We start from the raw sequence: 11152 nt of genomic DNA, 5'->3' as shown, positions 1-11152 counted from the left end.
ATACATTCCAAGCTATTTCTGCTTTGTGGTGTAATTCAGTATCCAGTGTACAAACAAAATTATTTTCCTTGTGTAGAATCAGCTTTTCAACTAAATCATCACACTGTGAGGTCTGTGGTCTCAGCAGTAGTTCTTTTGTTGAAATGTGCATAATTGGGCAACATTTTATAGTTTGTATTTTATATGTGTGTATACACATAAGCATGTATGTAGGTAATTTTTTAACATGTGACTATTGGCAAAATCAGGCTGATTCTAGGCTAGGGTTAATGGTGTAATAAAGCAGTACTTTGCTAGTTTGAAGATTATCTTCTATTTTGTAACTGCTTTTCTGTTTCGGTGGCAACAGATAGAGGTTGCTATGTGGACTATAGGCATGACAGTTTCAGGAACAGAAAATAGTCCTTTACATCTGGAGGCTTGTTTTGTGACAAGAGTAGCATCATACCATGTAGCAGTAGGGAGGAGGTGACCATCGGTTCTCCTGCCGTGGTGGGTTGTTGCCACTTCAAGTTGGAAGTAGAAGCTCTGATAGCTAATCAAATAATAATAAGTTATTTTAGGTTATGTAAAAGCAAGATACTTAAAGTCATCCTAGCTGTTAGAGTTGCTGTAGAAACACTAGGAACAGAAGACCTTACATGCTTCATTCCTTTTGTCTTCTCTGGGTACTTGGGTCAACATAGAAAAATGACTGTTAGCCCTGTGTTTTTAAGACACTGCCACTGATTTTGTGGGATCAAACTGTTAACTGTTCTGGAAACATAGAGGTGGAGTTGTCCTTCTTCAGACTTCAGTTTTGGTTTTGTTGTTTTTAATCAGCCTTATTTCATGAACTGAAGATTCATTCATTACCAATCTTACTCCTTAGTGTGTTTTATCTGCTAAGTTAGCAAACCAAAACAGCAACCATGAACTGTTGTTGAATTTGGTAATAAGGGATGCTTAGCCATCCTAGCATGAACAACTTTGTTGAATTAAGCATAAAGAAGAGTTGATGTGGGGAAGCTATTAGAACTGATTGATCAGACCTTAAGAAGCCTCATTATACCTTAAGCAGCTGCAAGTCTATTTCGAGGGTATCTGTTCAAAGTGTGTACATTTACCTAATATCAAATTTAAAGCCACACTTTTCTTTTCAGTAATGGTGTCCTTGTTGCCTGTTTTAAATAATTTGTTCCTTTTGTTATAAGGGAATCATTTTACATGAGGAAATTGAAGTCTGATATTGAAACAAAACCTGTGAAGGAGACTTTATCTTTTGTTTTAAAATGTGTGGATTAACTGAGTAGGATGGCACATGTGCAGGTGAATCTCTGAGTTCGAGGCCAGCCTGATTCACATAGAGAATTTCAGGGCAACCAGGGCTCTATAGAGACCCTGTCTCAAAAAAGAACAAGAAAAAAAAATGTGGGATTTTTTTTTTTATATAGTTTTTCGAGACAGGGTTTCTCTATAGCTTTGGAGCCTATCCTGGCACTAGCTCTTGTAGACCAGGCTGGCCTCGAACTCAAAGAGATCCGCGTGCCTCTGCCTCCCGAGTGCTGGGATTAAAGGCGTAAGCCACCACCACCCGGCTATAAATAATTTATAAATAAACTGATTTTGTTGTCAGTACTGACGAGCATGCAATGACATTCCTAAGTGTTTTGTGGCATATATACAGTTAGATATCTCCTCTGTCTCTGTGTTTTTGAGCCATGTAGAATGGGGATCATGGGATCTTAGAACTTTAGACTTTGATCTGACTTCACAGCTACAAATGTCTCTGCTTTGGGCTGAAGCTAGAGAGAAGTAGCTGGAAGTCAGAAACAAGTGAGCCTCACTGAGACCCAGGACACTTGTTTGCTCCCTTTTGAGGATGAATGATGGTGTTTTACCCTTTGAGGGTTTCCTGGAGTGACGCTGGTGTCTACCTTCGTTGTCATTTGTTTAATGGTAAGGATTTATTCATCACATTGAATGAAATAGGAATCCTGCCCAAAGGGCAGGCATTTCGGGCAATTTCCACACCTTGTTTCAATATCACTATTTTTATTCTTGTCTGAGTGATCACTTCTGATAGCCAGGTTTCTGAAACTACTTAACCCAAGCCTTGCTTACTACTGTTGAAAGTTCTTAAAGTCCAAACCATTCGTTGTTAAAGACTTACACGTTTGCTGTTGTTTTCAGGCAGTGAAAGGGGGTAATTAAGTGTGGTTTTAACTAGTTTTCAACTTTTCCTTGAGCACAAGTAGAGTGGAAGTAGATTTGTTTGTGTCCCTTTGGTTGTAAACAAAGCACACGCCCAAATTTCTGCCTCTCTGGAACTGGTTCAAGATTTGGAGAGACGGGTTTGTTTGGGGGCGTGTCCCTTGTCTTATCTCCAAGAAAGCAGACGCTAGGGTTGAATTTATTTTGACCCTTTCACTTTAAATGTGGAACTGAAGCAAGAATTTAAATCTATCAGAAGACTGTGCTGCACTTCAGACATGCGGGACTCAGGGAGAAAGGTGTGTGCCATATTCTCAAATGTTCTAGAAACTTTTTAGGGGTGATGTCTTTATCCATATAGGTAGCTGCAAGCTAGCCAACTGTTGCTCAAAAGGAAAATATTTAAAACCATGTAAAGTTCTGTGTTGCATTTAAATTATGTTTTATGTGCTTGATTTTAGCAACAATTCCTCTTCTACAATTGGTTACAAAATAAGTTTTGAATTTTTGTTTGAAATTTTTTTGGAAGAACTTAGGAAGTATGTATTTACAAGGGAAAGTATGTCATCTGTGTTGATTTCCCAGAGGAATGTCTCAAAACTGTATAGGTATTCTAGGCGTTATATCATTTTGTTTTCTAATGCTTCAAATAGAGCTACATGGTTATAAAATAAAGGTTACTTGATCTGATGAGTGGCAGTTATTGCTTCGCTGAGCATTGCTATCTCTGTCCAGGAATTCCAAGTGAGAGTGCAATAGATAGGTGATTGCCTAGACTGACATTTCTTACTGAACTCTTCCAGAGCCTGGCCCAACTAGAGAATCTGTGCAAACAGTTGTATGAAACAACAGATACAACCACTCGACTGCAGGCGGAGAAAGCCTTGGTTGAATTCACCAACAGCCCTGATTGCCTGAGCAAGTGCCAGCTGCTCCTCGAGAGGGGAAGTGTACGTAAGCATTAACAAGTCCTAAAGAGTAACAAGAATTAAGTAAAATGCTCTGGTTCTAACTTTAGGGATAGACTGGGATAGTCTCTGCTCTGAGTCTAAAGGTATCTGTATCCGTTTTAGTCGTGAACACTATTGTATCAATCAAATTGATAAACTCTTTACACATATTTCTGTCCTGCAGCAGATTTTATGCTTCAGTGTCACTTCCTGTCCCTTGTAGATATAAGGGAGTAAGTACATAAGTCCTTGTTGTACGTACTGTGTTCTCCTCAGCTCTCACTGCCTACTGAACAGATCTAAGAACACATCACCATGACAGTGGAAATTAAAGTGTTGTTTTGTTAGTTTTTTGAGGCAGTCTCAAAACAATATAGGGTAGCCACAAAGGAAGTTTAGGTTTTAGAATTAGAATTCCTGACAACTGAGGCTGAAGAGGTGGATCAGTGGTTAAGAGCATAAACTGTTCTTGAAAAGGACCCAGAGCTTGCTTCCCAGCACCCATGTCTGTAGCTCTCAAATACCAGTAACTTCAGCTTTAGGGGAGTCAACACCTGGCCTGACTTTCCTTAGACAAAGGAACAGCATAACTTAAATTTTTTGTTTTGTTTTTCTCTTGTAGCCTTAGCTATCCTAGAACTCTTTTTTTTTTTTTTTTTTTTGAGCATACTATCTAAAGTCAGAAATCTGCTTACTTCTGCCTCCCAAGTGCTGGGATTAAAGGCACGTGCTGCCACACCCAGTTGAGTCCTGTTTTTTTCTAGATATGCATACCTATATTATCTTTTCTACAGATAAAAGGGAAGAAACTAAGAAAAGACACAAACACTAGCTGTTTTCCTGTGAGCCTGGTGGAGGTGGAAATAGAAATGATGGTGCAGTATTGTTTCTGAACAAAAGTGTATCCCTAAAAATTTATTAGAAATACTTCAGGGGCAGTGAGTAGCTCGTGCCTCCAGTAATCGTAGCAGTGAGATAATTGCCGTGAGTTCAAGGCCAACTTTGGCAATAAAATTAGACCCTGTCTCAAAAAAATAAAAATACAAAGTAATAATAATTTACTTCTAAAAAATATCCTTCAAGCCAAAAGAACATAAAAATGTGAAATGGCTAATTTGTTGAAAATTAAATTCTAATTGACTTACTGTTTAGTTTTCATTAGTATTGTCAAAATGTTAATGTAATAATTAAATTATAGTTGGTTAAAATCACCCTTTTTTAAACAACCTTCAGTTCAGGGATCTGTTAAGTCTGGAGCATAGCCCTAGCCCCTGGCACCCATCCCAGCCCCTTGGCCTGGGAGTTGCTTTAGTCTGGACTCCAAATCCAATGCCAGGGAGAGGTCAGGACCACTCTCACAGGATATTTAGGTGGGTTCCCAGAGGAGAAACACGGGGTTCCGGGTTTGCATGTGCTCCTCGCTTTCCTGTCTCCCCGCCATGCACTCAGCACTGTATTTAATAAAACGATGGGCAGTTTAATTTGGTTTGATCTGACCTAATTGTATTTCTTTGCACCATCAGAGCCGCTCGTCTTAGGATTTTTTCCTAACAGATCTAACCCTTTTTCTAAATATTTGAAAATTACAAAGTGATGTCAGACTGAATACTGGTCTGACTGAAGGTTTCTGCACATAGCATCTGCATTTTCTTGTAGTCACTGTGAACTGGTATGGAGCACATGTCTCGGGAGACATTACAACCAGCTCTTTCCTTCCTTGCTCCCAGAGCCCACATGCACTCTGAACTGTTGACGCTAGTTTCTCACTGACAGTTAACAATATAGACAGAAGCGGAATGAAAACAGTAATGTTGGATTCCTTGTATTTAATCTGTGTAGACTTCTTGGTGATTTGGCAAATCTATTAAAATTATGAATAAAACTTTACAGTAAACTGTGTTCAAGTATATGAGTACAGATCACATCCAAGTTACTTTTGTAACTTTTTTTCTGTTGTTTTACTCGTTTTGCTGTTTTTGAGATAGGTTCTCCATGTATATAGCATTTAGCTATTTTGAACTCACAACTGTCCTCCTGCCTCAGCCTCCTGAGTGCTAGGATTGCAGGGATACACCACCAACAATTTTTTTCTTAGTCTTAAGAATATTTTTCTGCCTGGTAATGTTATATAAAAATATTAACATGAATGGATGTCTTTTAAGACTTAGTTTCATGGATAATTATTTTTGACCCTTAGCTAGATTATTTTCAATGATTCTGAATCTGTTCCTGTTGCATGATTTTATGTAAGGTCACCATACATGATTCCTCTTCATGTTATGACCAGTTGGGATGTTTTAGTGCTCTGAATCTAAAATTCTTTAAAAGCCACACTGTGGAGAGTAAGATAATACTCCGTTATTCGGACCTAGTTTTTCTCAGCAATAATTTTCTGAAGTTTACTGTAAAGCTATCATATGCATTCCCCCAGAGCAATGCTGATGGACATATAAACTACGCAGTGCGGCGGACTATTCTGTCCAATAGTTATTTTCTTTTTATTCTGCAGAAATGTTCCAAGGTGAAACTTTGTGAAACATCATTAAAACATCTCAAAACAGAAACCTGCAGCTGATTATGTGGTACTCTCAATGCTCACTGTTTCTTCTTCTCTTTTTCCAGTCATCCTACTCCCAGTTGCTAGCAGCTACATGCCTTACCAAGCTTGTGTCACGAACAAACAACCCACTACCATTGGAACAGCGGATAGATATTCGTAAGTACAGAACTTTCTGCTTTGTCTTAAAGAAATCTGGTTCATAATGTGCTAATAGTAACTAAATAGTTAAATAGTTGAATGTGATTAAGTGTATCTAGGATCCAGGCTTTTCCCAGAGTTCTGTAAACCATCCCTTTGGTTGCTAACACATTATTTTATTCACTTTTTGTTTTTAGTTTGTTTTGGAGATGGGGCCTCACTGTGTACCTCAACTCCTCTTGTCTCACCTCACACCTATTAGGTTTATAGTGATGCACCACCACACCCAGGCTCTTTCATCTTTTTATTGTCACTGATACCTTAGGGGAAAAGTTGTGTTTGTTTTTTCTTTTTTTAGTTTTTCAAAATAGAGTTTCGCTGTAGTTTTTAGAGCCTGTCCTGGAACTAGCTCTTGTAGACTAGGCTGGCCTTGAACTCACAGAGATCCGCCTGCCTCTGCCTCCCAAGTGCTGGGATTAAAGGTGTGCGCCACCACCTCCCGGTTAGAAAAAAAAGTTTTTAGAGGATTATTTTAGTTCTACATATTTAGCCATTTAAGAGTACATTTAAGGCTGCTATAACTTCAGATTCTTCATTATGGTGTTGTAAAATTCTAAATTCAAAGGCTTAGAGCTCTTTTCTGAAAAAGAAAATCATGATTTTAGCCAGGCGGAGGTGATACACACCTCTAATCCCAGCACTTGGAGGAAGAGGCAGGCCAATGAGTTCAAGGCCAGCTTGGTCTACAGAGCTAGTTCCAGGACAGTTAGGGCTGTTACACAGAGAAACCCTATCTCGGGGTAGGAGGGAACTGACCCTCTGTATTTACAGCCTCCTTAACATGCAGACTGTTTCATTTTTGTAGGGAACTATGTGCTCAACTACCTTGCTACTCGGCCAAAGTTGGCTACTTTCGTGACACAAGCACTCATCCAGTTATACGCCAGAATCACAAAGCTGGGCTGGTTTGACTGTCAGAAGGATGACTATGTCTTCAGAAATGCAATCACAGATGTCACAAGGTTTTTACAGGTACAGTGTACTTATGTGAGAGAGAGAGAGAGAGAGAGAGAGAGAGAGAGAGAGAGAGAGAGGGAGAGAGAATGCACGCATGCATGTGTGTGCATGTACACGTACTATAACAGAAATGGGGAAAGCAACAGAAATAGATTTGATGCTTATCTGCATTTTTACATTGCGTAAACTATCATCTGAAATACTCCTCTCCATCTTTTTTTATCCTATGTGTGACCTTTTTTGCATTTAGCATAAATAAATACTGTCTAAATAAATTCTGGAGATTCCTACATATTGTGTCAAGCTAAAATGCTATAAAATAATTAACTGGTATTCTACAGATGAGCATTTAGTTTGCTTCAATTGGGGGCTGTCAAGTATTCAGTAATTACCCCAGCACACACATCTTGTCACATATTGAATACATTTATCTGTCAATGGACTCCTAACCTTGAAGCTGATCGATCAGGATAAAAGTATTTATAGCTCCCAAAGATATTTCCAAATAATCTTCAAAAGAGTTCAGTTTTTAAGAGTACCCTCTTTTTATCTCATCCCTATAAGGTAAGCATTTTTTGTTTTTAATAACTTAGTACGTCTACAGAGAAACCCTGTTTTGAAAAACAAAAAAAATAATAATAATTAGTAGCATTGTTTGAGTTATGGATGAGACAGAACAAACTATGTTAATTTACTACTTTATTTGTTCTTTCTGTGTAATATACATAGGTAATTAACTGCAGAGACCAGTAGAGAGGGGGCTTTGAACTCCCTGGGACTGGAGGAGTTACAGGTGGTTTTGAGCCTCCATGTGGGTGCTGGGATTTGAACCCAGGTTCTCTGGAAAACTGCTAAGCCATCTCTCCAGTCCCCCTCTTTACCTTTTTCTTAATGGTATAAAAGAAATTCCCTTTAAAACTTGGTTATGTATTTGTGATTTGCCTAAAGATATGCTTTGCAGTTTCCTTTTCAATAATTTTTATGCTGTGGTGCTTTGGAGCACTTTCATTAAAACATTAATAAGTTTAAATGCAGCAGTCTTTCTTTATGGAAGGTGGTTTTTATTTTCCATAAGGCAGCAGGTTGAAACTATTTTCGTGCTGCCTTCTCTATGCAGTTTTCCTAGTGCAAAAAATTACATACTCTGTAATTAAATAGTATGAGTGCATTGCAGAGCCAGGCCATGCCAACTTTCTCCTGTGCATTTTCTTACTAGGACAGTGTTGAGTACTGCATCATTGGCGTCACAATTTTATCTCAGCTCACCAATGAAATTAATCAAGTAAGTGCTACAGCCTTCCTTATTGAAGTAAGTGACACATTTTTTTCCTTAATATTGGTGCTTTCTGCTGTGTGTGGGGTGATGTTTTTTGGCAGTTGTGTGCTTTTGCGGTAAGTGATTAATGCCTTTTTTAAACAAAATAGATCCATTTGGTTTTCCTCTGTAAATGCAGTCCACATCACTCTTTTTTAATCAGCCTGCTTCTGAGATCACCAGTACTCTCCCATATCAGTTTTTGATAATATCAGTGTACTTCTTAGGATGAGAATGATGTCATCTAAAGCTATAACAGAATGTGGGAAGCTACGGAAAGAGAATCATTATGAGTTTAAGGCTGGCCTGGGCTATGTATTAAGATTAAAAAGAAAGGAAATAACTTCCTTATGCTAGTGAAAGAGTTTAATTATAAAATAGCCATGTTAAAAGTGAAATCAGTGTCATGCTTGTGGCCCATCTGCTCCTGTATACATTATTATCTGCTAAAGCTATTTAAAAATCAGGAAGTGGTGGCATGTGCCTTTAATCCCAGCACTCGGGAGGCAGAGGCAGGCGGTCCTCTGTGAGTTTCAGGACAAGCTCCAAAGCTACAGAGAGAAAAACCCTGTTTCAAACTCCCTCACATCACACCACTCTCACTTCTCCCCCCCTCAAAGAAAATTTTTTCAGTTCCCAAGTTTAGGGTTGTTGCTCAATGGTAAAGTGCTTTTCTGGGGCATGCATCAAGCCACACCTTCCAGGCCTGGTGATGCATTTCTATAAATCCCAGCACATAGTAGGTGTAGACAGGGTGATCAGAGTTTAAGGCCAACCTGGACTAGATACCCTGTCTCCAAAAAATAGGTAATATAAAATACAATTTTAAGGCCGGGCGGTGGTGGCGCACGCCTTTAATCCCAGCACTCGGGAGGCAGAGGCAGGCGGATCTCTGTGAGTTCGAGACCAGCCTGGTCTACAGAGCTAGTTCCAGGACAGGCTCCAAAAACCACAGAGAAACCCTGTCTCGAAAAAGCAAAAAAAAAAAAAAAAATACAATTTTAAAAATATAAGTGAATATAAGTTTCCATGTATTACTACTAAAGATCTTGCTGGTGTTCTTTTGGAGTGAATAAAATGTTCCTTTTCCAGTTATTCTTTCAAGTAGCCATTGATGTCACCAAGTATTACAGAGGAAACACCAATGGTTGTTTTCTTCCCTTTTTTTTTCTTTTTCTTTTCACTTTTTTTCCCATTTTTGCTCTGGCTAATATCATTTTGGTTGTTTGCTTCTATATTTAGCTAGAATTTTATAATTATTGAATAAGTCAGTATTGATATTAGTTGTAACATCTCACATTAAGTTGCCAGCATATTAATTACATTGGCGTTGCCGTTGCTATTGCTAATAATTATGCAGATGTTTTATTAACCCTGAGAACTTTTGAATGAATTGGTGCTCTTTTAATGCTCTAGATTATAGCTTGTTCAGATTGGGAGTCTATATTATATTAGATGGAGTTGCCATTATGAGCAGTAGTTACAAAGTATAAATAGCTTAGACTTTCAAGTAACTATGATAGGCCTGCCACCATTCTAAGCTCTAAAATGAAAATGTGCTGATTTTATTCTCAACAATCTTGTGAGGTGGGTATTATAACTGTCCCCTTTTCTGGATAAGAAGACTGATAGATGATAATTTGTCTACAGTCTCACAGTTACTATTTAAAGATAGTCTTATACCAGATCCTGTGTTGCTAACAACAGAATGTTCAACCACTGTGTTACCTGTACAGTAAAGAGAGCATCCATTAACCAAATACAAAAACCATAGGCTTAATGTTCTCTCAAAGCTCGCTCCCCACCCTCTAAATAACATGAAGGTTAGTATTTAACAAAAAGGTTTTCACCGGGTGGTGGTGGTGGTGCACACCTTTAATGCCAGCACTTGGGATGCAGAGGTCTCTATGAATTTAAGGCCAGCCTGGGCTACAGAGCAAGTGCCAGGACAGGCTTTTGCTATACAGAGAAACCCTGTCTTGAAAAAAAAGAAGAATTTAAGAAAAAAAATTTTTTTCCTCTGTTTTACTTAAGTGATTGAGATGTGGCATGGACCATATGGTGACCATTGCTGCTCAACAAAGTTCTGTCATTTCAACTTTGCCGAGCACAGTTAATTCTCCAGCACCCTTTTACTTTTGTTTTTAATGATTGTCACTATTATACCTTTCCCTTTGGCAAATTTTGTGTAGACTTCGGTGAAGGATAATAATACATACAATGGTAGACTTTTTAAACAAAGTAATTCTTTGGGAAAAATCCCCAACACCTTGCAACCATATAGCATGATAACTTTGCCTAGTCCCATTCAAGTTAACAGCTTATAAGTAACATATGCTTGGTATTTGATGATCAAGATTTATAAATTCCTAAAGCCTGCTCATGTTCAGAGTAGTGTTTGTCTAGCTTCTTTGCTCACTTTTAAATTTTAGCTATTTGGATAAACTAAGAAACTACAATATTCTATAAGGAGTGTCTGATCCCAAAATGCCCTTTTCTCAAGGTCAGGTATTTAGTTAGGCGAGCAGGGGCTTGAAGAAGGTACCTGCTTACTAAAAAGGAGACAAATTCTTATTTCTGGGTGGGGAATTTGTGGCCCTGCCTATTGTCAAGGTCAATGCTAGATTCCTCAAGCCACACCCCAGCTTCTTACGCAACTATAGAGTTTAAAAGATGGCAGCCTTATGGACTCACCCACAAATCCCGTCTGTCTCCTACTCCATACATCTTCTTTGGGACCTAAACCCCCAGCAAAGCTGGTCACTGGCAGAAGCGATGGACATAGCTCCATGGTAGAGGGCTTACCTACAGGCACAGGGCCCTAAATTCAGTTGCCAGTACTGGTGGGGTTGGGGGATGAGGCAGTAAATGAAAATGGGCTTGACATAGGTAACATTTTTTTTTCTTTTTTTGGTTTTTCAAGACAGGGTTTCTCTGTGGCTTTGGAGCCTGTCCTGGAACTAGCTCTTGTAGACCAGG

The 11152-nt window shown here is 38.7% G+C and overlaps 1 protein-coding gene across 1 annotated transcript in view; it reads left to right on the top strand.

Moving 5' to 3' along the window:
• The window catches only part of Xpo7 (exportin 7), an 87015-nt gene that overhangs the window by 38371 nt on the left and 37492 nt on the right, over positions 1 to 11152 (top strand). The window contains exons 3-6 of the mRNA XM_013349291.2: positions 2969 to 3143; positions 5766 to 5859; positions 6707 to 6873; positions 8075 to 8140. Coding sequence (XP_013204745.2) covers positions 2969 to 3143; positions 5766 to 5859; positions 6707 to 6873; positions 8075 to 8140 — 502 coding nt within the window. The remainder of the gene's footprint in view (positions 1 to 2968; positions 3144 to 5765; positions 5860 to 6706; positions 6874 to 8074; positions 8141 to 11152) is intronic.

Source organism: Microtus ochrogaster, chromosome 17 (assembly GCF_000317375.1).
Source record: "Microtus ochrogaster isolate Prairie Vole_2 chromosome 17, MicOch1.0, whole genome shotgun sequence".
Classification (NCBI taxonomy): domain Eukaryota; kingdom Metazoa; phylum Chordata; class Mammalia; order Rodentia; family Cricetidae; genus Microtus; species Microtus ochrogaster.
The sequence above is the reverse complement of the archived record's forward strand: the minus strand, read 5'-3'. Positions and strand labels throughout refer to the sequence as shown.